This window comes from Barbus barbus, assembly GCF_936440315.1.
Source record: "Barbus barbus genome assembly, chromosome: 23".
NCBI classification, from domain to species: domain Eukaryota; kingdom Metazoa; phylum Chordata; class Actinopteri; order Cypriniformes; family Cyprinidae; genus Barbus; species Barbus barbus.
In genome coordinates, this window is record NC_136751.1 from 11,867,238 (window position 1) to 11,894,785 (window position 27,548).

At 40.2% G+C, this 27,548-nt stretch overlaps 1 protein-coding gene across 1 annotated transcript in view; it reads right to left on the minus strand.

Annotated features, from left to right (window-relative positions):
• Nucleotides 1-3,396: 3,396 nt before the first annotated feature.
• Nucleotides 3,397-27,548, minus strand: part of LOC306842549 (putative G-protein coupled receptor 149) — a gene marked incomplete at both ends in the record, with an annotated part of 33,945 nt that continues 9,793 nt past the window's right edge. The window contains one exon of the mRNA XM_079373486.1: nt 3,397-4,005. Within this exon, the coding sequence (XP_079229612.1) occupies nt 3,397-4,005 (609 nt within the window). The remainder of the gene's footprint in view (nt 4,006-27,548) is intronic.

A 27,548-nucleotide genomic window follows, 5' to 3' on the forward strand; every position in this document is an offset into this window, starting at 1 on the left:
ACCGGAACGTTGAGAGAGAGTTCTGAGAGTAAAGTGTAATGGCAGGTAAACACATCAGCTAAACACAACCTGTTAGAACCATTGGAGAATCACATCACCTTAATTAAAAGGGGTCGAAGCCTAGAAGCGCATCTAAATAGATAGCAAGCGGTTACTTGCATATTGGTTTTGTTGGTGCTGAGTAAAGTGTCCTGGTGCATGTATAATGCGTAGATTCTTGATGAATTCCTTTAGGAGTGAAAGCTTCATCATTCCAGCCATGGGTTGATTGGTCCGAAGTGAATCGACAAAGTTACTGAGCTCAAAACTGCCAGAAGCTTGGACTCCCCCCGAAAGGGGAGCCGCGAGATCTCCAAGGTGATATTTGTTTGAAGTCAGATGGAGAGAAAAGATAGTCAATCTGTTTAGCGTCTTTTTGACAGTGGGGGGACAACCATTGGCAATTTAGCACCCATATAAAGGTAGAATGTGGGGCCAGGTCTGTGAATTATAATGCAAATGTCAAAAGGCTAAAAGGGTCTCTTAAGACATAAAGTCCCAACGATCATCAAGGATCATAAGCAGATGCTACATCACTTATTTTTCAAAAGAGAATTACTAAAAACCTTTTGTAATTGCTGAGATATTGACTGTGACAACTAGCCCCATACTCCCCTACAATAAGCAAATAGTAAATTATTGTATGGAGACATTTACAAAAAAAGAAAAAAAAAAAAGAAAAAAAGAACTGCATTAGTGGTTTCTGTCCTTGCACAAAATGGAAGCTATAACTTTGCAAGAGTAGTTTGCTATCTCAAAAACATCATCCAGACATGGGTATTTCTGTCCCATTTGCAGATGTGGATAATTTATATAGAGACCATTGGGAGTTGGTTCAGTGAAGAGCTGTTGCATACAAATGGGAATAAACCCATCTACACTCTTGAATGAGGCAATTTTCTGTAAATAAATCTTTAATGAGAACACTGGATAGATGAAAATATTTTGTAGCATTATGCCTCAGCTATTTTGCTGCTTGAAAACACAAGGCTAAGACAAATAATCTGCTATTCTGAATACATAACACATATAAAAACACACACACAGAGACATTTGACATTTAAAAATAACAAGAAATATCTACCGTGAAATATTAGATATTAAGCGTTATTAGAGCTACATGAGCCTCCACAAATGACCTTTGCATTTAATTTTCACATTTTTAAATAGTAGATTCACATACTGATACAGCAGAGCTCAAATGAAAAGCAGCGTAATCATGCCTTCATTTTACCAGAATCCACTGAATCGTCCATGAATGGTCCATTTGAGAGCTGAATATATGCCAGTATTAAATGCAAGCGAGTGGCCAGGGTCATGTTTCTGATTGCAGAAGCAGTGCACTGAAATTCCTAAGTGGCTCAAAAATGAGCACATTTGCACACAAATTAACACCTAAAATAGGCTCATGCATCACACTCACATCTACATTTGTGGAATGTTCCATCGACAGAATCTCTTTCGCTTTTTCTCTGCAGTCATGTCAGGAATGCATATAAAGCAGAACGTAAGTTCAGGGCTTTAGTACAACAAAAAAGATGCAAAAATACCACACCAGAAGCAAGTATACATACAGCTATTAGCATTTACATATTCATACATACTAAGATTGCAATTAAAGGAATATTCTTGGCCTAATGCAAGTAATCAACAGCATTTTTTGGCATCGATGTTGAATAATTAATTTTCACTTTTTTCCTAGGTTTCTTTAAAGGGGATGTGTAATGCTATTTCATGCGTTCTGACTTATTCACAGTGCTAAAGAGTTCGATTCCCATCAAGCAAAATCTCAAAAAACGAGTTGGACGTATTTCTGTGCCAAAGATTCAGAAAGGTTTTAGGTTTTTTTTCGAGAATGGCCCTATATGATATAAAGATCGGGATCCGATTCAGGATCGGATATATATGGCTGGATCTGATTTTTAGCCATATATAAGTCAATAAAGCTGTTGTTCCTGTTTTATGTATTCACAGCATGCACCTAGGAGCTTGACTGCTCGACTGAGAAGCGGTACATCTGTATCGGTTTTTTATAAATCTGACAAAACTAAAGACACTTCAGAGATATGAAGGATGCAATACTACTCTATAGGTACACAAGATCAACATGAGATTGGCAGAAACTGTGTGTTATGCCTGCTTTGAAAAAAAAAAGTAAAGATAAATAAAAAAAAGGTTTTAAGTGTTATGTTTTCATTGCAGCGAAATTTAGAATTTACAAGAGATTTGTCTGTGTTTTTTCAGTTTCACACTGCTTAATTTTGTGGTTGATTATTTTAACATTTACATTTTAACATTCACATCTTTTTCTTTTTAAGTCTGTAATCCAGATCTCTGCTTTTTTTTTTATGGAGGGACAAAATCAACATTATCAACAAGTGCAAGTTAACTTGTGCTGAACCCAGAACATTCCTTTAAACAGTTACACACACGTTAGACAAAACAGTGATGGAATACACCGTTTTATGCAGAGCAACATAATTAAAAAAATATATAATAATAATAATTTGTGATGTACACATTTGGAATGTTTTATTTCAGTATGCCATATGGTTTCTGCCTGAGCTAGAATACTAAAATGTATTTATTTTACTTTTTTTCCTTGCACACACACCCTCGCAATCCCGCTCTTTGTCTGTCTCACCACAAACGCACATACTCGTGACAGTAGTTATCCCTCTTTATTCAACTCTCTCCTCAAGCTTTTCTGTCTATGCTCTTGCATTTGCATTCAATAAATGACAGAACATCTGGGAAGCGAGTTAAGTCCATTCTTCCTTCTCCTGTAACCAGTAACCTTCATTTCAGCATATACGTCACTGTCATGCACTCAAGGGCTTCAGCTTTATTCTCCAGTGCTTCATTTAAACTAAGACATCTCCACTTCTAACCATCCGAGAGTAACCATTACTGTCGTAACCCCCTGATATATCATTCCTGAGGCTTGAAAACAAGGGCAAATCTGAACAAACCAACTTTCTCTGATCACATTTTAGTTGTATGTTAGCACACAAAACCTCCAGCTCTTCCTTATGGCATGCTAACCTTGAATTTGAATTCTAAAGGCATTTACTACATCTCATCATGCGTCCAGCCTATTTTAATCCCACAATTGCTTACTAAAGCAAACAGTTTAGCAGACAAATGCCTCTCTTGTGATTCCTTTCACATTGTGAAATCTGATCTTGCTGCTAACTCTAGTTGTACTTAGATGATAATATTTTTAGGTGTGGGTGCTTTAATCTACCATGAACTTGCAACTCTGTGTGCCTTCATCACAATATTTCATCCAAACCTTCTATACTTCTTCCTAGGAATTTCTCAGCCCATTGGCCTATCCTGGTGTTTCTGGTCATTTCAGTTCCCTTGATCACCTGCCTGCCTCCTATAGGCTTCATTAAGCAGCTGTATCTCTTCCTGGTAACCTCCAGCCTCCTGGTGCTGTCTCCGGCTGTTCTGTCTATGCGCTTCCACTGTATCTGGAATGTGGATGTTAATGTTGTCTGCATCCGGGTTACTTGAGGGGATCAGCAGCGAGTACGAGGCCGTTTCACCTAGGTCACACGAGACAAAGCGGTTCTCACGACGAGAGTAGCGTAGTGAAGGTGAGCGTGCATGTGTGGATGACTGGCTGATGTTGGAGACAATAGACACGCTGTCCATGGCCTCCTCATTGTCGCAGATCTCCAGAACCTCTAGGTGAATTTTTACGTTGGTGTCTGCGACTCCACCCCCAACTCCAACTCCAACAGCCCCAGTGCTAGAGTTGTGCTCTTCAGCACTAGGTTCGTGACCCACCGATTTGGAGCGGTACACCTCAACTTTCTTGGCGTTGTTGGGGGAGATCTTCAGGCCATCGCTGCTGACTTCATAGGTGGAGAGGGACAGTGTTTTGCCCGTGGGAGCATGGAGGGAAACGGTACCCTGGAAGGCACATAATGGAATGGCCAACCCAGCCGTGGATCTCTGTTTGGAAATGAAAAGGCAGAGAGACATTCGGTCAAGCCAAGTGTCAAACAGTATGATACACATAAACAGACACACACAAACAAAATGGAAACTTAAGTTTAAATGCTGCTTCAAAATGTGAAATAATGAAAATACTGAAGAAACAAAACTCAAAGAAATGCTAAAGTTACAGCTTACAGGGAAATAGTCATCAATTTAATTAATCATAAAAAGAACGCATACACTATGAATACTCAAAATTGATTAGTCAAAAAAAGCAATTTATGCATTATTTTAAAGTTACCTCTATTTGTAAATTGCATGATTGTCATAGGTACATTTGGATGGTCCAATTGAGTAGCACATTAAAAAAACATTTTTTTATTATCTACCCACGCTCCAAACTTGTGACTTTTTCTATAGAAGACACCTCAAAGCTGCTTTTTTCTTTGCAATGGAAATGGTGATCACTGGTTCATGTACTGTTAAAATTATGGTTGGTTTCTTAAAAACAAATAGAAAACTTGGAATATCATCCCAGATATCCTTTTTCAGGCTTCCCTCAAAAAATCAGTGCATTACGCCCCTGGTTATAATATTATGAAAACATTTCTAGTGCAGATACAGTATGTGAAAACAAATATCTGAACTGTGCCAGCTATGTAACTACCAATTATATTATTATTATACACTCTTTCATCATTAAATGAGCTTGTAGTTTATCTGGGTAAATGGTAACATTTTATTAATGTGGTCTACTGCAATGATGTTTAATGATTATGAAATTTAGCCTAGCAGGATGATACTATGCTGGACATGGAGACACATATAAAAAAAAAATAATAATGCAATAAAATACATTTTGAAAGTCCAAAGTTTTAAAGTACACACAAAGTCAATGACATTTAAACAGCAATCCAATAAATGTGATTTTTTTCGCCAGGCGTTTTCTGTGATTTAATGAGCCCTGTGTATATATCAGGCTCGTTGAGAACAAAAGCTCTGGTCAAATTATGAGAAACACCAATGGCTCCATTGTGCCATCATCTTCAGTCATATACAGTAACGTCACACTACAGAGAATTTCAGTTTAGTTGCATTGTCATTATCATTGAAATGCTCCTTTCACGATAAAGAGACACAGTCGGCATGGAGCTTGAGCGTAATAGACTGAAATGTCACGCTTGACTGAGGACTGCGAACAATTGAAGCATTTTGATTTGATGTCATCTCACCATTCAGCACAGCAGCCATAGATAAGGATCTCTTTCTACCTTCTTTCATTCCTTCTCTCTTGTTACATTATAGAAAGGCTGAGGAATGAGATGTCAGCAATATGATGGTGTGCCTCCAGCAGGCTTTGCCCAAAACACAGCATATCATTGAAATGAAATAATGCTCATCAGAGGTTGTAGAGACCATGTGACTGGGGAAAGGGTATGAGTTGCATGTGAGTTCACCCACCGGATGAGTTAGAGGCACTGGGGCGATGAAGGATGATAACCACATCAGAGTCAAGGCAGGAAAGCAGACAGAGAAAATGGCAAATGCAAACAAGACCCAGGCTTTTTATGATGTTTATGATTACGTGTGTGAGTGGCCTAGTTTCCCATAATTCCCCTGAGAGTCAGTCAATATGCAGTGTTGATGCAGACACTCAAACACATGAATCTTCCATCACACCTACATAAATATAATACCTCACTCACTCACGGAAATGACTGATTTCTATTTACAGAACAACTCATCTTAAAGAGTTAGTTCACCCCAATATGAAAATTGTGTCATTAATTACTCACCCTCATGTCGTTCCAAACCCATAAGACCTTTGTTCATCTTCGGAACACAAATTAAGATATCTACTGAATGTAAGCTTTTCCATATTCCAAGCTTGCCTGCTGCACTGGGGACATCACATGCATGAAAATAAATCTAGGAATTATTTGATTGTTAGATTTTAAATCAGCGGGGTTGATGCATCAAAAGTAACTAAGCTGTTTTATGGATAGTAACTGTATTATTATTACTGAAATCTTATTAGTAATTAGTTACACTACTAGTTACAGCAAAAAGTAATATTATTACAGTAACTAAGTTACTAGTAATTAGTTACTGCCCAACACTGCTCACAATAACTAACGTTAATCTGCCCCAGGTGCTAGCTCTGACCTCTCCTTCTACTCTGGGACATTGCCACCAGAGAATCTGAAGGTCTAAGTTGTGATCTAGCTTCCTGCTTTTAGTAGCAGATACACAGTGACAGTCATAAGCCGCTTTTCCACTATCTGTTGGGAATGGTTCCAGTCGTATTTCCACGTGAGCCTAGTACGGCGCGACACAATTACAAATCGTTCTCGGCACGGCGTGACGTCGCCAATCAGGATCTGTCACTTGTCTGTTGCCTGGCTGCTAGTTTCTCCGTAGCTTGCTAAGCGCACTATTTTGAGGAATGTAAACACAAATTAGTAATAAAATCTAAAGAAACTTCTGATCATCCTCCATAACGCGGTGGTTATTTACACCTCATATCATATGTAAACACTTGTGTTACCATGGCAATGACTGACGCATTTGAATTGCATTGCAAAGAGATCGGTTATCAGCCCCACAGTGGAAAACGAAACCATAACTGTACCGGCCGGCTCGGATCGGCGCGGAATGGAACGGTTACAAAAAGAGAACCGTTCAGTGCGATGGTGGAAAAGTGGCTATAGTCTTCTGTACTGTAGCAGCCCAGTGGGGTTTCCAAGTCACAAGAGAGTATTTCATAAACCTGCTGTTTCGGCACCAAACATGCTAAGAGCCTAAACTAACCCAACTGTATTTTTCTCTTTGTAACTCCCAATTACCTGCCATTTCAAAGTGATGGCTTGCAGTAGAGCCCACTGCAGCGGGGCACATAGAGGAACTGCCTTTGTTGTCATAAATCCTATATTCCTCATGGCAAAAGGTCTTCAAAAGAGAAACAGAAAATTGTTTTCATCATACCAAATGGTACCAAAAGAAGGGAAGAATACATAAGAATGCTAGAGAAATATCAGCTTTGGGTGTTCAAATGGGTCATATAATCAAACAACTTTTCTCCGATCTTAGTTCTGTACTATGAAAACTTGTAATAATTTCCTCATTACAAAAATACCATCTATAGAAAGACCATCTAAGCTGACCACATTTGCCCATAAACAATAATTGTGTACTGTTTACTGAATGATGGGACAGTGCAAACCATACTCAAACCTGCTCTTATAATTTGTATACAGTATATTAAATCTAGATCACAAAAACAGACAGACAGACAGACAGACAGACATTAATACGGGGTTGGTCCTCCCTTTGAAGCTGTAACAACCTACCCTCTCCTGGGAAGGTTTTCTCTAGATTTTGGTGGTTCTATGGAAATTTTTCTTATTCAACCAGTAAAGCATTTGTGAGGTCAGGCACTGATGTTGGACAAGAAGACCCGGCTCACAATCTCAGAGGTAAGTTGGCTCTATATTTTTACTATTGTGCTAATAAAGTTGATTATCTGATCATGCTCCTCCCGAACTTTGCTAATAAAACATCATTTGATGGCATTGAGATGGCGCTCTAAATTCACGTTAAACCAAGGCTTTATGGGTTTTTGCTCTTTTTTTGGGTTTTGTGCTGGTAATCCTATTGGTATATTTTGCATGCGATCTCTATGCATGCCATGTTTGTATAAATGGAGAGAGGGATACGCTAATGATAGGAATCTATCCCTTGACGTGATTGGTTATTGAATTTTGTGAAGTAGCAAACCACGTTTCTGGGACTGCCTTTGGGAAACTACAGTTTTAAGGAGAAACTAGTCAGCAATGGTGTTAATTAATGGATTGGCACATGGTTTGTCTAAAAGCAAATTAAAAACAGCACATAGACAAACAATTTAAAAAACTTTGATGTTGTAGGGGGGCTTTAATTACCTCATTTAGTATTTTAATTATCATTATACTCGTATTCAATCTCAATTTGTAAACCCATGTTTGCTCTGCGCAAGAGTGTGAATTTCATCTAACAGTGTGTGTGGGGGGGGGGGGGGGGCAATAAACATAAAATTTATCATGAGCAATTTTTGAAGGGGATACCAATACAGCCAAAATTTTACTTTTTAAGGATAGATGTGTATACTGTTACGGTGCTGTGCGGAGTAAGGAGCGCACGACGAGGATAAACAATTAACTTCTCTTTTAATCAGAGATCCAGGAGCAGATACAGACACAGGAGTGCACACACATCATAACAGAAACAATAACCGACAGTGAGACTGACAAACACAGGAACTTATAAAGGGGCAGGTAATTGGGAAGGACAGGTGTACACAATGACTAATTAAACTGAACTAGGACACAGGGGAAAACAGAAAACCCGACATGGAACAGTCACAGAAAACCCAACATGTAACATATCGCCCCCTCCCGGCAAGGCGTGGCCTCACGCCGTAACGTAACAACTGAGGAGGGCGGGTGGGGGATCTGGAGGAGGATGTGGAACCGGAGGGTGGCAGGGAATAAACATCAGAGAGTCCAAACAATAAGTCCATGGGGGAGTGGAGGGTGGGAGGAGCCAAGGGGGAGCCAGGAACAGGAGGAGCCAGATGACGACCCAGGCCACAGTCCAGATGGTGGCCCACGGGGGAGCCGACGGAGGGAGGAGCCATGGCGGAGGAGGGACCGCCGACTCCATGGGGCCGACCAACGGCGGCGGAGCAGGTGGAGGTGGAGCCCGAGGTGGAGACGGAGAGCCGAAGAGCCAGGGTGACGCCGAAGATCCGGAGGTCCAAGGCGGAGCAGATGTCTTCGGCGACCTCGGCGCAGGCGGAGATCCGGAAGGCCGCGGCGGAGCCGGAGCGACAGAGGACATAGGTGGAGCAGGAGGGAAGGAGGAGCCCAACGGAGCCGGAGGGACGAAGGGACGGGGCGCAGCCCAAGGAGAGTAGTCCTGAGGTGCAGGTAGGGGGACGACTGACCAATGCGGAGCCGGAAGGACGAGGGAGCCCGGTGGAGCTGGTGGACAGACGGGATCCGGTGGAGCCGAGGGAGCTTGAAGGCATGGTGGAGCCGCAGGGTCGCCGGACTGAGGCGGAGTCTGGGTCTCGGAGGCTGAGGGCGGAGACGAGGGATCCTCCAGACTCAACGCCAACAGAGCTGGAGATCGGCAGACCAGCGGCGAGCCCACGCCACAGATGGTGAGCTGAGGGTGAGCAGAGGGGCTGACGAACTCCAGTGATGAGGGTGTTGGAGTAGGAACCAGATCAATGAGAGGCGGTGGGAGAGGGAGGTCGGGTGGGATAATTTCCCAGAAGTTCAATACAGGAGCTGGCTTAAGGATGATCGTGTCAGAGTGGAAGTCAATGAGGTTACCCAGGTCCAGTTCATGCTCACCCTCAGCGGTGGCGCCGTGGGCGGGGCGTTCCATCGCCCCCGCGATCTCCACAACTTTCTCCACCGTCGGATGCACTGCCGGCTCTCGCACCTGGTCAGACGTTTGGGGCTCGGGCTCCGGGACGATCGGCAGCTCTGTCGCTCCTGATGGCGATGGCTCAACGACCGCGGCAGGCTCTGGCTCTCCGTCTGCGGTGGGCTCGGGCAGCTCCGCGCTGCGGGGTGGTAGTGGACTGGGCGCTGGGTCCCGAGTGGGGCTGGTGTCATTCTCTGCGAGGTCCAAGGTGAGTTGCGATTTGCAAGACACCAGCACCCACTCGATAAAGGCGGCGAGGCTCTCTCGAGGACCGTCCCCGGACAACTGCCCACGTGTGGTGTTGTTCAGTCCAGCTTCGTAGAACGAGCAGAGGCAGTAGTCCGGGAAGTGTGTTAAGTTGGCCAGGAACAAAAAATCCTCTGTGTGGTCCTCGAGAGAGCGATCCCCCTGTTCCAACAGGAGGACGAGGACACCGGGATCCATAATAAAAAATAAAAAACTTGGCAAAAACCGGGAAAATAAAACGGGGGAAAAACGCCGCAAACTTGCTGTTTTGGTCGGTTATTATGTTACGGTGCTGTGCGGAGTAAGGAGCGCACGACGAGGATAAACAATTAACTTCTCTTTTAATCAGAGATCCAGGAGCAGATACAGACACAGGAGTGCACACACATCATAACAGAAACAATAACCGACAGTGAGACTGACAAACACAGGAACTTATAAAGGGGCAGGTAATTGGGAAGGACAGGTGTACACAATGACTAATTAAACTGAACTAGGACACAGGGGAAAACAGAAAACCCGACATGGAACAGTCACAGAAAACCCAACATGTAACATATACATAGCATGGAGACCGTGTTTAAATATGAGTTTGGTTCATAGGTTCACCACGCGGTCATATTATAATTATTAAATTATTTTGCATCCTCCACATAGTATTTTAGGTTTCGTCTGGGACTGAGGATGTCTCTTATTTAGTTATTCAACTGCAGCAAGCCCACTGATCTGCCACTTAACACCATATTGAGCAAAACCCAACACATCAGTAGGTCTACAATATTAGCCTAATATCAGTTCACACACAGGCTTATCTCCTTAACCTAATAATATATTTATTAGGTAAAGGGGGAAAGCAGGCAGTGGACCAAACCACTGTGAGGCAAGGAAGGGGGGACTCAAAACATTTCTAAACTTAAAACGCTTTTTTGCGTTTATATTGTTTTACTATGTTTGACTACTTACACAATTATTTTAAGTGCATGTCCATTATATTATTTACAATACACAGAGTGGTTTGTAATTATATTTTTAGGGGGGGACAACCCTCAGATATGGGGGGTGGGGTGTCCTGACCCCACGATTTATGCCCCTGGCTCCATGTTAAGCAAAGTTAGTAAGAGTCCCATGCAGGCGAAACACGTTTTTAATGTTTTTTATTTAAATGTTTATGAAAACAAAACGTGCATAGTGCTGCTACTTTTATACTATGTATAACAGTTTGTATTGATACATTATTTAAGAGATTTAAGTATTGTATAACATGGGTAGCTCTCGAGTAAAAAAACCCTGCTTTACACCAATCCATCCGATGACTGGCATTGCACTTGATGTGAGACTTAGCAAAGATGAAATGATGGAATTGACTTATTGCAAAGATAGCACATCCTATTACAGTACCATGCTTGAATTTTGACATTTGATGCCCAAGCTCCCTGCTCACATTCATGAACATGCCATAGACAGCAGGGACGCAGCAGACTGCAGATGTGACCAGAGCAATAAACTAGAATGCCCGTAATGTAAGATATAAGACAGTGCTACAGGGAGATGGGTAGGACAGCTAATTTGTCCTTGCAGAAGCAAAGACAACTTGTTGCATAGCTACATTTATAGCTGATATAATACAAGTTATATGGATTATTATTAGCCTACAATTGTGAATCATGATGTTTTCATCATGATTCACAATACATTTAGGTCCTCATATTCCACTATTCACAATCTATTAACCTTTCATACATGTACATCAAAGTAGCATCAGTTATTAATTAAATTAACTGTCCTTGTCTATTTACATTTACGATAGAATTGACCCAATACTAGTGAACTGGATGTGTGAATAGTGAGACCACGCCTGTACAAGCCAGCAAAGCAATTCTTAGCAAAACAGCAGTCAATCATGTCAATGTGTCAGACTAAGAGCCTCTGCCTGTCCCAGTGTGGATTATGTTCCTGACACAATATATTCAGTGTGGAAATACACATAAATAGCTTGTTTGTGTAATCTACATAATAATTTGTCCAGTTGGGAGGGATTGTCTACGCATTAACACTATTGTAATGTTAATAGAATGGCTTATTTTTGCATGGCTCTATTAAAACTGGATAAATCTGTTTTTGGAACGCATGAGGTAATTTGTTAAACTCATCAGCTCCATTAATACTCAACGTGAATAATCCTTTCACTCACAGCACAGTCCAGCTCCTGCAGAGTAGTGCGTATCCAAGCTTTATGATTTACCCTTGTAAACATTAAATAAATCAGATATATAGACAATGCAGCTGTCTAGATGTCACGAGTCTGATCTGTTTTTGTTTAGTTATGTCTCTGTCAACCTGCCTAGTTTGTCCCAATGATTATTAGTTAATTAGTCCCGCACCTGTTTCTGTTCTCCCGTGATTATGTTAGGCCTTTATAACCTGAGTTCTCCCTTGTTCCCGGGTCCGCTATTGAATGTGTTACACCTGACGTTTTCTTCAAGTAAAGCTTATTGTTTTGATATACCTGCCTGCCTGTCTTGTTTGCATTCCTGGGAGCACATACGTAACACTAGAAGTGATTCAAATATTAATAATAAACATTTCAGGTTGCTGTGGTGGTGAATAATGTTATCAGCATAATTCAGAAGTGGCAGAAGAAAAACAATTCAGTAGTACTGAGTGCACAGGTACTGCATTGGGAGAAAAAGCCCTTGCAAAGAAAGTTTGATCAATTCATAAATGTGCTGTCTGTGATAGATTATACACTAAAAGTTGTGATGAAACGGAAGACACATCTTTTCTTTCATATTACGACGTAGGCTATGTGACAGATTAAATAATATGAAATAAAATGTTGTACAGGGACTTGGTTTTATACATTGGTTATTAATTAGAGATTTAGAATTTATTTTTGCTTTACACACACAAATTTATGTGTAGATATGTTAACAGACTTACAGTATCTGTCTGAACATTATGAAAAATTACAAAGTCAAAAATGTATATATAAATGCGTGTATATATATATATATATATATATATATATATATATATATATATATATATATATATATATATATATATACACACACACACACACATGTATATACACACACACACACACACACACAAATTAAGGATGAATCATTCACAGTAAGATACTCATATTTTCCAAAGTGGAATTAAGCAAAAATTCCTGTGAACGTGCTTCTAATTCATTAGCCACTATAGGTAAATAACTAGAAGAATAATACATTACCATAAACAGTAAAAGTAACAGTAGTGGTTGTGTCCAGTATTACGTCAAAAATAAGGTGCATAACATGCATTGACAAAATAGATTTAGAGCAAATATTAATTTCATGCAAGCCTTCCTGTAACACATTTGGCACACATATTTAACTGTAAGCAGCTAATATAGTAAGAGCAATAAAAATTAAATGTATTTAGAAATTAAAATTCTTATGCAATATTATTTAGAAAAGTATTCATAGTTTTGGAAAACTTACACAACATCTTTATAAAAATCCCAAATTATCTGATATTTTCAAGAGACTTGAGACTTGTTTTTTTTTTTTTTTTTTTTTTTTTAAGGGAGTCTGCAGTGATATACACTATGATATAATTTCCTGTTACTGTAGTTTTCTTGTTACCTGACAAAAAAATGAAGTAACTCCCCTTAAAGGGGACCTATTATGCAAAAATCACTTTTATAAGGTGTTTGAACACAGCTGTGTGTCCGCAGTGTGTGAAAAGAACCAGCCTATAATGTTAAAAATCCACCAACTCATTTTTTTTATAAAACCAATAAATCATAAACAGGCTCTCCAAACAAGCGGTTTCAGATTCTCCCTCTGTTCACGTCACTGAGGGGAAAAAGTTCCGTCCATTTGTGATGCTCTCTGCCCTATTAGCATAAACACAGCCCTGAGTGAGAAGCTGCGGTCTGCTATTGCTGGAGTTATATACAATGTCAGAACCAAAGAGGCTTTACAAGTGTTGCGTTTTGGGATGCACTAATGAACATAGGAGTCGCCATAATCTCCCCTCATCTAAGCCTAGGACAAATTAAATTTTGGTTAAATTTTATTTTCAAAGGAAATATCCCGAAAAAAAGTAACGTCCCCTATATGTTTAGGAATCAATACCAACGTTTCGTGCGCGAACATCAGCTCCAGACAAAGTAGGTTAAACGTACCTATTAAGCTCACCAAAATCTACATAGAGACATGTTTTGTGCACAAGATATTGGTTTCAGTACAAAAAGTTCTGTTAAAATAAAATATTAATCTCTCACACGAAAATATTTAATTTTATTTTAAATGACAAAAGCATTTCAATTAAGATATACATCATTAAATTAAAAAAGTCTGGCTGTGCTTAATGGGTACATTTTTGTACCCTTTAAGCACACCCCTGTTCCCATTAAGCTCAGATCATGTTTTATTAAAAATTCTTGTTTATTTTAAGGAAATGTTTTAAAGAATAATTGTAAAAATATATGAAGGTACAAAGTCAATCACAAGCAACAAGGCATTCAATGTGATCAGTTATATATTCATAATGAAGTATCATCTAAGCACATTGCAACATGTCCACGTTCAGCTAAGTAACACATTCAAAAATCAAATAAAACAAACCAATAAAACATTTAATTCATGGGGATGAACACAGAAACTAGCCTCATTATAAAACCTATTTTTTAAATGGATGTCTTATCTGTGTCTAACTTATCTATAGTCTACACTACATGATTTTTGCCCCGATTTTCCACAGATTTACAGTCTTGAGAAGTTGATGCTAGTTGCCAAAGATCAGAGCCAGTCTGCAGATTTGAGTTGACAAAATCCATAGAAAATCAGTTAATTTATCTTAAAGTGACAACCATCAGTTAATATTTAAAGTCTGTTTATGAAGTATTTACATAGACGTTCAATGTGGAAGAGCTTAAAGAGAGCACACTGAGCTTAATGGGAGCAGCAACAATTTTTAATAAATTTCATGTAATATTTATTAAAATAACAGGATTTTTGCTAAATAAATAGTCTAGATCGTGTATTAAGTTCATTATATATATATATATATATATATATATATATATATATATATATATATATATATATATATTAATATATTAATATGAACAACTATTATTCACAATAGGCCTTTATCATAGTCCGCGTGTCGTCACATCCGGCTCCGATTGTTATAATGATATTCAATCGTTGCACGCAATCACGGAGAATAACTCGATTAAGATGATCAAACTTATTTTTAATTATCGTCTATGGGCTGGAAATATTTCTTTATTTGAACAACAAGTTTCAAGTCAAGTCAAGTAAAGTCGAGCTTTATTGTCATTCCGCTATGTGGGGACATACAGTGGAACGAAATGTCGTGTCTCGCAGGACCACGGTGCTACATAGATACAGACATACAACAATGATTAAAAAACACTATAAACCTATACACAACTAACCTACTGACAGATTTAACTATAAGTATACTATATATAAGTATTTACCCTATACAAACTAAAAGAATAAAGGATAAAAATATCGGGATATCGTGACAACATATTCCTTCATTTCATAATACTCAATAGTTGTAAACTGAATTTGGTGTCTGTAGACGACGTATGTGTGCTGAATTCGACATAAATAATCCACAACAATCCCGTGATATGGGCACAGCCATTGATAGAGGCTGCAGCGGAAGAGCTACTATTTGAATCTTCCGCTTTTCAAACGTGGAAGTGTGATAAAGGCCTATATCTATTAAATTAAACTTTTTCTTATCGATGTCACACTGAAGCTGTGTGATTTTCATAGTAGTGTAAAACTATGAAATCTAATTTCATAAAATGAAATCTTTAAAAATTACAGCACTGTAAAACCACAGACCAGCAATAAAATGTAAATTTATAATATTATGGATGTAAAAGTACAAGCCAGTAATGCCTGTGAAGTAATATGTTAGCGTAGCACACAATCTTATACAGCTAGTCAGCTAACTGTGTTCTGTAGCATCTGCGCTATGTTGCTAAAACTATCTTTTGGATCTAATGGAAAGTCATGGCCTAATGGTTAGAGAATTGGACTCGTAATCTAAAGGTTGCGGGTTCGAGTCCCCGGCCGGCAGGGATTGTAGGTGGGGGGAGTGAATGTCCAGCGCTCTCTCCACCCTCAATACCACGACTGAGGTGCCCTTGAACAAGGCACCGAACCCCCAACTGCTCCCCGGGCGCCGCAGCAGAGAGATGGTAGTTCACTTTGTGTCATGATTATTGATTTATTACCCTCATAAAAATTCCACCCCCCTCCCATAACTGGACACCTGTTTGGACACCTGTTTGTACACCCCTAGCCCCCACTCGGGTCTAAGCGGCCATTTTATTGACCTTATGGTGAACTTAAGAATTTATGACTGTGTGTGTGTGTGTGTGTGTGTGGGGCCAATGTTATGTGCTTTAAACTTTAAATGATGAATTTGTGTTAAATGGGTAAAGGGATATTTTATTAAAGTGTTTTCACATACACATCAAGAAAAAAAACATCAAACATGTACGTAAAACGTACAAAGACTGTTTATTTCCCTACAAGTGTAGACTTAAAACAGGAAAAACGTAGAAAATAAAACCAAAAAAGCATTAGATACTATCTTAAGTCGTTTGACAAAGTTAAATAGAAGAAGTGAGCGCGTTCGTTTAAACCTATTTTGCGGTTTTAAAAAGTTGTGAGTTTATAACAGGTACAAAGTTAGATAATATAGATTCGTTTTTATCTTACGATGGTACGTGTGTTTTTCCCTTACAAGTGGACAGTAGTCTTGTTAAAACAGTTTTAGGAAAAACTAAAACAAATAAAAAAGCATTAGATACGCTATTTCCTATCATTAGAATTTAAAACTAGATCGTTTGACAAAGTTAAATAAATAGAAGAGTTGAGAGCACGTTCGTTTATCTATAACAAAAAAGAATCGGTTGCGTTAGTTAAAACAATAAGATATTTATCAAAAAAACTACGTCTTGCTTTAAAAATTAGTTTGACTTTATAACAGACATAAAGTTAAATAATATAGAGACGAGTTCTCTTACCGTGAAGTGAAATAAAAAATATCAGACCGTTAAAACACCAGCATAAGATAGCTGTAAAATCTTCTCGCATTACAATTGAAAACCTAGCATTTGTCCCAACTTAGAAAAGTTAAACAAATGTCTATCTTACGCAGCGTCCGTTTACACAACCTCACGCTTCTGTGTCAAAACTGAGAATGAGCTGCGGGCCGCTGTCAGGCCACACCCACATCACCGTCCTAATGTGGGTGTAGCGATAGCTCCCCTGTTGTAACCTCGTGTTTAAAAACCGGTGTTGAGGATAACTTATCTTCACCTAGACGTAAAATACGTACGTAGCTTTGCGAAATTGGAAAAACAGAAAATTATTCTACAATGGCTGAGGTGTCAATACCTAAAACCCCCGAGAAGCCCGTCGTGGATGCTATGGATGATCTCACTCTAGCACCTAGGAAGATGAAACACGGTCCGTGTTTGACCAATTTCCTCCACGAAGCTTTGGATGACGTTAAGCGCGAGTTTCATTTATCCGGTAATCGCATATGCGGTTACAACTTTGACAAGACCAACAGGGAGGTCAGGCTGAGCACCGTGGACGCCGATGAAAGAATCACGTACGACACCAACGAAGACCCCGAACTGTTTTTCACAGTAAAAGACTGGTGTTTATTTTACAACCACGTTTGGCGTGATTTAAAAGACGGATGCGATGACCCTCTATTCATAGGGGAATGGAACGGTGTTACGCCTGGAATGCGTTACAGAGTGTTAGGGGATCAGGTTAATAAACACAGCAATGATTACATCTACATACTTTGTAGCGATACCACAGAAGGTCTGCCCGAACGTGTTTGGCCGATATCTGAAGAGGATCATCTCAAATACTACAGCATTAAATTCTTGTTTCAATGGAAAGACGTGCCTGCATTAGAAGACATATTCGGAAAGATTGACAAATTGTTTAAGTGGTGCGACGCGTTTGACAGATACAACAACATAAAAGTGAAATTGTTTCACCCTGAATGGTGTGTGACCAGTCGGAGAGGCGCTCACGTAGCACCGCCCACATTCTATAACCATTAAATACAGACCTCCCCAACAGGACTCAGAGGTAATAAACTTCGATCGCTAACTGTGGCAACATGTCCCAAGAAAACGTTTCAACCGCACCTAGTTCTGCAGGTGATGACAATGCGTGTGCCGCATGGACGTCTACGGATAACATCGTCTGGTTGGACAAATTTTGTAAAGAACTGGGTTACCATAACCTCGCATTCTTGGCGAAGTACGGACCGTCTCAATCTACGGCGGGCGATGGTACAACCTCTGATACCGTCACGGACAACGTCGACGGATGTATCGGTGTAACCGGGCATAAAATCATTAAAGCTGTTGTCGGGATCATTCTGGAACATCTGGTAGACAGACAGTTAAAGAAAGATTGTTATGGCTGTACGACGGATCATCCATCGCAAACCCAACATTCATGTCTCTATGAGGCTCCTGCGTACTATTTTCTCGGGTGTTTTGAAGAACTAAGGGATAAAGTGTGTAAACCTGACCTAAAACACATTCTGGCCCGAACATTGAAACTGTTTGGTTTAACCCCACACCTCCAAAGGATTCAGGGTGTTGTCGATGCTGTACTGTGCGAGCTCAGGGATGAAATGTTCATAGTCGGAGGATTGGCTGAACTCAGGACAACACTTGTGAACGAAACCTGTGAACAGGCTGTTTACGACGCTGTTGACAACTGGAAGAAAAGTGCTCCGGCAGGTTCCGACTAACTGGGAACATGGGAAACCTCTGCAACACAGCCTGTCTGACAAAACTCTTATTTAAACGACACATTAAGAGAGAAATAATACATTTATTGTATAAGATTATCGATGATGAGACTGATTGTTATGTGGATAATAAACGTTTAACGAAATTAAAAAATCAAATGAGCATTGTACGGCGTATGTCGGCTGAGTGGAACATTATGCTGCGTCAATGTATTGCAAAGGGTTACGATATCCAGACGACTGTTAAAAACATTCTTGAAAATATGTCTGAATATGAAGAAAGTCTTAAAATTGGTAACATTTTGTGTCTTTGTACTTATGTAACCGATGTGTGTGTGATGACCTTGTCAAGAAAAGAAGCAACGGATGTGTGTGAAATTATCGATGTATTAACTGAATATATGATTGAGAAAAATATTGTAATGTGTGTGAAATTCCTTCAATATCTAGATGTTGTGTAACCAATCATATTTATTGTTTGATTATGACTTCTACAACTGTTGTAAATAAAAATCCATGACACTAACAGCGTTTGTCATTATTTTCTGAAAAACACGGGGGTAAGATGTCTGAATTAATGAAAAAAGTGTACTACAATCCTTCAGATCCAGGATCTTTGGGGGGTAAAGCACGGTTAAAACGCGGAGTGTTACAGGAATACGGAGTAGCTCTGAAGGATAAAGAAGTGACGGATTGGTTAGCATCTCAGGACGCCTATACGTTACACAGAACCGCACCTGTCAAATACAAGCGCAATAGGGTAGTGGTGTACGGAAAAGATGCGCAGTTTCAAGCAGACCTGGTTGATATGTCTGCTTATTCGAAAGAAAACGATAATATAAAATTTTTACTAACGTGTATAGATATCTTTAGTAAGTACGCATGGGCTCGACCGCTGAAAAATAAGACGGGGAAGGAGGTTACCAAAGCGTTCGAATCTATACTCAAAGAAAACCGCATACCGCAAAAATTACAAACTGATAAAGGTACCGAATTTTTTAACAAACATTTCCAACAATTGATGAAAAAGCATAACATACATCATTTTGCTACGGCGAGCGACGTTAAGGCGTCTGTGATTGAACGTTTTAATCGAACGCTTCGCGGAAGAATGTCACGATTTTTAACAGCTGTCAATTCAAAGCGTTATTATGACATCTTACAAGATCTTATAGATGGGTATAACGCGAGTTATCACAAAAGTATTAAAATGCGACCTCTGGACGTTCATAAAGAAAACGAAGCGGTGGTGTTTAATAATCTGTACGGAAGCATGCGTAAAGATGCACCTGTCTTTAGGTATAAAATCGGTGATGTGGTTAGAGTGTCTAAAGTCAGAAATGTGTTTTCTAAGGGGTATGCCCAGAATTACACGGAAGAGTTTTTCACTATAGCAGCCTGTATACCCCGGACCCCGCCGGTGTACAGGCTACAAGACTATGACGGTGATATTATCGAAGGATGTTTTTATGAAAAAGAAATACAAAAAATTATTGTGAATCAAGATAAATCGTTTAAAATAGAAAAGATTTTAGATCGAAAAAAGAGAGGGAAACAGGTGTTCTGTCTCGTGAAATGGTGGGGATGGCCGACTAAATTTTCCTCGTGGTTGGCAGAACGGGACATCTTGGACATACGGAAAAATCCTTAAAGTGACAACGACACGATCATGAGCATCATTCGTGATAATCTATATCATGAGCGAAGGCGGATTTTACGTTACGCTTCCTTGCAATGCGTCAATGGACGTGTATCCTGACAACCGTATTTCTAATTACAAAACAAGACTTGCCAGAAGTATGGACCTCAAAGGTCAATGGGAGGTGGGGTTGATCGAATTTTATTATCCTATATCCTGGTATACGTTTAATGAGGAGGATGCGGCGTTTGTTATCAACACGACACCCGGTATACTGGGGTATCATGAGGATCGTCACGAAGAGACTGAGGGCATGATTATCTATATTAAAGAAAAAAACCTTCAAAACATATCTAAAGTGTGTAATGCCTTAAAACCGGGATATTATGAGGATGTGTTGTTTCTGGTTAGAGAAATAAATGCGAATCTACCTCCTAGAGTGACCCTCGGTTACGATCACGTCAAAAACAGGATATTTCTAAAAGCACCGACGAACACATCTTTGATATTTTATGGAAAGTTGGCTATTATTTTAGGTTTAAAACCTGGCGCATCTCTAGGTTCTGTAAATCAACCTCGCAAAGATCGTACTGATGACGCACCTGTCGTGACGTACGCCCCGCATCAGGCCGACATAAGAGGAGGGTTTTATAGTATGTATATATACACAGACATGATTGAATATCAATCAGTCGGTGATTCGTATGTACCGCTACTGAGAACTGTACATATAGAGGGCGCGGCTAACGATATCATTAGTGTTAGATTCGATAAGCCGCATTACGCACCTGTGAATAAGTCTAATATTACAGACATTTGCATCGAAGTCAAAGACGATCAGAACAAACACGTCCGTTTCACTTACGGCAAAGTTGTGGCTAAACTCCACTTTAGACCCGTGAAATAGTTGTTTTTTGTTTTGTTTAACGAAACTATACGACTATGGATCCCGAACGCTATATCGCTTACTACCGTAACCAAGCGGGTAACGGATTACCCGGCTACGCCGGTGGCTCTGTCATGTACGGTTCCGGTATAGGTGGTATTTTCAAAGCGCTTTTCAGAACAGCCCTACCTCTGTTGAAAAGAGGTTTTAGTATAGCAAAACCGCATCTAAAAGCCGCTGCGAGAAATATAGCTAGCGACGTAGTAACCACAGCTCTATCGAGATCGTATAACGATAATAACAACGACGTCCAAAACGGTAACGGATTAATGGTTATGTCACGCGGGTCTTTTAAACCGCCCGGAGTGCGAATGCGTAGGGGGAGTGGCCGGGTGAAGAAGGGTAAACCGGCTAGTAAGAAACGTACGGTCGCAAAACGCTCAAGACGTTCCCGTGCGAAACGTGTAAAGAAAACTGTCCGGCGCAAAAGACCGCTCAACACTATTTTCTAAACCATGTCTCTATTTCACAATATGTCGGAGGAGTGTATTAAATCCGAATTGGATTTATTTACCGTTCCTATGACTCAGACATCTATCGAAAAAAATACATACGTCGAAATACCACCGCTATCCGCGATAACGGACTCATCCCCGCTAGAATTTTTTATTGCGGGGACAGGCGAAGATTACGTCGATCTAAATAACACTCTGTTATATACACGGATCAAAATAACCAGGCCGGACGGCAGCGATATTGCAGACGGTGCACCCGTCGGGTTAATAAATTACCCGGGTGCGTGTATATTCTCACAGGTGGACGTTTCTCTAGGCGATCGTCTGATAACGCAGAGCTCTAGCACTTATCCTTATAGGTGTTTGATCGAAGCGTTGATAAATTTCGGAAAAGATACCCTCGAAAGCGTCTTTTCAGCAGGATTGTTTTACAGAGATACAGCGGGTCACATGGACGCTACAGACCCTGCTGGAGAGAATGCGGGTTTAATGAAACGAGCCGCGTTTACCAACGCTAGCAACGTTGTAGAGTTACTAGCACCCATCCATAGCGACATATTCTTTCAAGAAAAATTAATGTTGAACGGTGTAGATATAAAAATACGGATGACGCGAGGTAAAGACGAGTTCTGTCTGATGCGTGATGACGGCACCGCTTATAAAACTCAATATTATATCAGCATCTCTTTTTGTGAAAAAAGTTTCGGTTTCGCCGGGTGTACGGCTAGGACACGCGCAAGCTCTTTTATCGACCACCGCTAAATACCCTATAGAACGCGTGTGTCTGAAGAATTTCTCTATCCCTGTAGGATCTCGCGTGTCTAATCAAGAAAATCTTTTTCTCGGAACGCTGCCGAAATCCATCATTTTAGCAATGACGGAAAATTCAGCTTTTTCAGGTGCATACGACAAAAACCCCTTTGCTTTTAAACATTTTAATCTGGAATTTTTGGCTTTATATCGTGACGGTGTCCAAATCCCATCCAAACCCCTGCAACCGGAGTATGAGAGAGGATCTGCCGTGAGGGACTTTTATCAACTGGTATTATCTACCGGTAGACATCTTAAAAATCATCCTCTGGCGATAGATCGTCAGGATTTTCTCAACGGATACACCCTCTACGGGTTTAATTTAGCGCCCGATGAAGATTGTTCGAATCACGTCTCTCTAATCAGATCGGGGAACATCAGACTGGAAGCCCGATTCAGACAACCTCTCAGACAATCCATAACCATCATCGTATATGCGATTTTTGATTCGATCGTCGAAATATCCAATCGAAGACAGGTGCTGGTCGATTATTACTGAGAGTTGAAATGAATACGGTTCAACTAACGGCAGTCATGGATAAAATCGCACACAACACGTATTTTTTAGGAGTGCTTCCGTCCGATCACCTCCCCAAATCACCTTTAAAGAATTTACCTGCCATGCTTATTTTTAACACGGATCCATCCACAGAACCGGGTCAACACTGGGTAGCCATCTACATAAACAACGATCGCATTAGCTGTTTTTTTGACAGCTTCGGTGGAAACCCTAAAGATCAGCGTTTTCCAAAGACCGTCCAAGACTTTTTAAAAAACAATTCTATTTGCGTACGATACTCTAACAAACAGGTTCAAAACATTGCATCAGACGTCTGTGGACAACATTGTGTGTTTTTTCTGTATCACATATCAAAAGGGGTCGATTATGAAAATATTGTTAAAATGTATTATGATGATTCGATTAAAAATGATGACATGGTTGTTCGTTTTGTAAAGAGACTGAAACCTAGACTCTGCGAGACATTTAACTGTAATCAGTGCGTCCAGATCTGTAAATCTCTGTAAATCATCTAGAACGTTTCTATAATTTCATGTTTAATAACTAAAAGACAATGTATTAACACACGTACTGTATAAATGAAAGATGTGATTAATAAATAAAAAGATGTAATCACAAATGTATCTGTGTGTGTGTGTGTGTGTGTGTGTGTGTGTGTGTGTGTGCGTGAGTCTGTGTATAAATAAAAGACATACGTAATCAGTCATGTTGATAATTCAGCGCAGGTTTAATACAAACATTTCAATCATGTTTACAAAGAAATTATGTTAAAAAGACAACCAGGCGGTAGCATCAAGAGCCGGCGAATTAAAAGGGGGTCCAATGGGGGTATTGGGTTGTGACGTAACCGCAGACTTCTTTTTACCTCTCAGTTGTTTCAACGGAGAGGGTGTCTTTGGCGACATCTGGTGGGTCTGTGTGGGTGATTTTCTTTTCAGGCTCTCGACAGCTCGTTTAACTTGCGTATTGCTTATAGTTGAAAATGGTATGTTTAAAAGGGCGAAGGCGTCCAGAAATTCGTTCCAACCGCGAGGTCTGTATTCATCACGGATCGTGTGAGGGGCTGTTATACTTTTAACCAAATCCAATATGTGTGATCCGGAGATTACACGTCCTTTAAACACAAACTCTCCAGATTCTGTCCATGAAGACAATTGCTTAGCATTAGACATTTTATTCAAAATGAATTTAATGTTTTTTAAACTCCTTCGTGGTACGTTGTTTAAGATCTCGTCGACGATTTGATCCTCTCCATCACCGTTATTAGACCCCGGGGCAGGTGCGTTAGTACTCGGCGTGACAGGTGCTTCAGCAGGTGCGTCGGGACGTGGGGTGTCCTGTTTCGGGAGCGTGAGAGTTAAACCACCGCTCTCCAAATCGCCCTGTTTTACTATAGTTAAATACCTCTGCAGAACGTTGGCGTAAAGTTTAGCTTTCCCGTGTGGATCTAAATCGGTTCTTTGTAATATTTTTCTTATAGCCTCGTCCAAATTGTTCTCCACAACTTCTTGGATCGTCTCGCGAATATTCCCGGACCTTAATTTATCCAACTGGTTCTGAGGAATCACGTAATGCTTTTCAGCATATTCCATTCCTAATGTTGTCTGGATGTTATTAAACTTGTGATAAATGGTATGGCCACGCTTAACAGGGGTACAAGAAAACCGCCTCTCTGATTAATCAGTCGTTTTTTTCTTATGACGCTAATCTTTTTATTCGCAGCGTATTTGATTTCATCTTTTCTCTTTTTTAATCTTCGGAACTGCACCGTGTTTAGAGGTATGGTACCGCGGAGTACGTTAAGAGCTATCTCGCACAAGGATAAAATCAGTTGATCTGATGCCGTATGTAAAATGACACGTCGCTGCCTTGGTGAGGCTTTATATAACAGTTTTAAAAGAGGTAGGTTTTTACAAAGCCTCTCGCTCATTTTCTTTCTTATTTCCACCAAAGTTTACCGCGTTCTTTTCTGCACGTACACCACCTGGTGATCTGAAAACAGACCTGATCTGAGACGAAAGCGCTCGGGCGTTTTAGCTTTAAAGTCGATCAAAAGGAAACCAAAGGGTTGATTGGTTGCATCCTGATAACATTCCATAAAATATTTGGTATTCCCTGGAAAAATCTGACGACCTAAAACCATTATTTGCATGGAATCTCTCGGGCTTTTGTACAAAATAATATAGTGCGTGTTCAGTGTAATAGTTCTGCTGGTTTTACCTTGAAAAAACAGATTCTGAGTTATCAATATAATGGAAAATGATTTATGATGGACATATTTTGTGAATGCTCGTGAGAGCTCATCGTTCGAATATGCTGATTCCATTAAATCATCACAAAATAAAATAGATTTCTTATTAGGAGGTAATAAATTTTCATCCATTAAAGATTTTGGAATACCTTCAATAAATTTAATATCAAACAATGACAAGAGTTCATCATACAAAGGTTGCCAACAGCTGTATAAAAACACAATATTATCCAATTTTACATCAATCAGCTTATCTGCATTACACAACAAATTTTTTACAAAGACAGTCTTTCCGCTGCCGGAGGGCCCGGAGATCACTGCGGAAAAAGGAAATTGAAAACGAAAATCAAAACGTTCTTCAACATACACATGGTGTGATCCAGACATGTTGTTAATATCCGTAAGGTAAAGTTGTGTAGTCGGTCAAAAGAACCCGTTTGTCATAAACCACTTTGAACCTTTTCAAAACTGATCTATTATGCAATGTGAATTTTCTTTTATCACGCACAATGGTGTCTGTCCGTGTGAGCAGGTGGGTCGTGTCACGTGATGTCACATAACCATGTACCAGACAAACCATGCTTTCTAAGGTAACGATTTGGGCGTTCGAAAAATGCAAGGTCACGCCTTTAGCTTTAAGGGTGACTTTATTTTTCGCAGTTTTAAAACCGTACGATTTCGGTCCGGTCGCGGCGAATTCAACGATGCTGTCATCTACGTCAAGCTCGTTAGTCAGGTCACCTAGATATGATCCTGTTTGAGGCATCCATTCGCCTTCTTTTGTTGAAAAGATAACGCTGTCTGTATCTACGTAAAAAACACGAGATCCTAATCTGTCCATAAGATCGTATAATTCCAAACGACCGTAAGCGGTGGTGAATGAAGCGATAAACACGTTAACATCGTTCGCGGGCGCGGGGTCCGTCTCTGCACAACACCATTGCACCAGGGCTACCGAGTCTGACACGAATGAGAAATGTTTAATGTCGTGACTGTTTCCAAATATATAACGGCTGAAATCTTCAGGTTCAGTTAAAAGTTCACTTGTTGGTAAATTACACCTAAGCCCGAATCTCCCCCAAAGAGCATTTAACAAATATTTATTTATAGATCTACGGGCGGGGTTAAGGGCGATTTTGTCGATGTCCAGATGAACGCCCTCCTTCTCAAAATAGGCTTTGACGTAGCACTGTTTTTCGTCATCTGTCACCACGTGCGGAGGAAAACCTGAAGCCTCTTGTTTGAATTTGAGAAACGTCTTAACGTAATCGGTGAATAAACTGTCTGAGGTCTGCGGAAAATGCCACACTTCCACAATTTTGACAACCTTATATCCTTTAACCACGGCGTGTGTGAGTTCTACGCTCGTCCAAACCCCTGAAAACGCACGCTCTTCTTCTCTGTGTTGACAGCGCTCCTGTAGTTGCTGCTCTGCGCATGTGCGACACAGAGCAAACAATAGTTTCCCCTGTGACGATTTAAAGGGGATGAGAGGATGAAGCAGTTTATGTGGGGGTAGTACAGTACATTTAATAAGTCCGAAATAAGACTCGATCGGTTCAAAATCTTTTAAAATTATTTCAGGATGACCGATCGGGTAAGTTTTACGCGACTGTACGAAAGGATACAGCGACGTAAAGTCCAGATATGAAACGCGTTCGCCCTCTGCGGTTTTATGATAAAGTTTTAGGGCATTCGTCCGACCGCCAAAAAGCGATTCCCGAGGGTTCAGTCGTTCAGGAGCTGTGTAATTACTCATAAAAGCCATAACATCAGGGTCGTTTTGTTTGGCTTTCTCCCACTGGCATTCCCATATAGTGCGAACTTTGAGATTGTAAGTTTTACGTAAGACCTCCATTTTATTATCAGACTGTCTTCTGAGTACACCGTAGGGTATTTTTGATACAGGATTTAACTCGTTAGGGTTGAAACGGCAACAATGACCGTGCCAGAAACAACCCAGGAATTCCAAAGCTATTCTATCTCCGTTAATCTCATAGTATCCGTCCACATGATAAGCACCAAATCCTACTTCTCCGTGATTTAAGGCATGATGAATATCAACATTTTTGGTCGCTTTAAGGTATTCCAACCACTGGATGGACGGGGTAGAAAAAGCTTTGTACTGGTTAAGATACGCCTTTCTGTGAGTTAAGGCTACGGTGTCTTTGGGTAAAAAAAGGGTTTTAAACACCTTCATTGCACAACCGGCAAGCGTTACACAGCCAAAGGGATCCACGTTTGTGCATTCGATAAATTCCCTTCTGTATTTCATACACCCCTCTCGCAACAAAACAACATCGTTCTTGCAATACATTGCGAGTTGTTTTTTGAAGTCAAACACCTGCCCTACCACGCTCTGGTACCAGCTG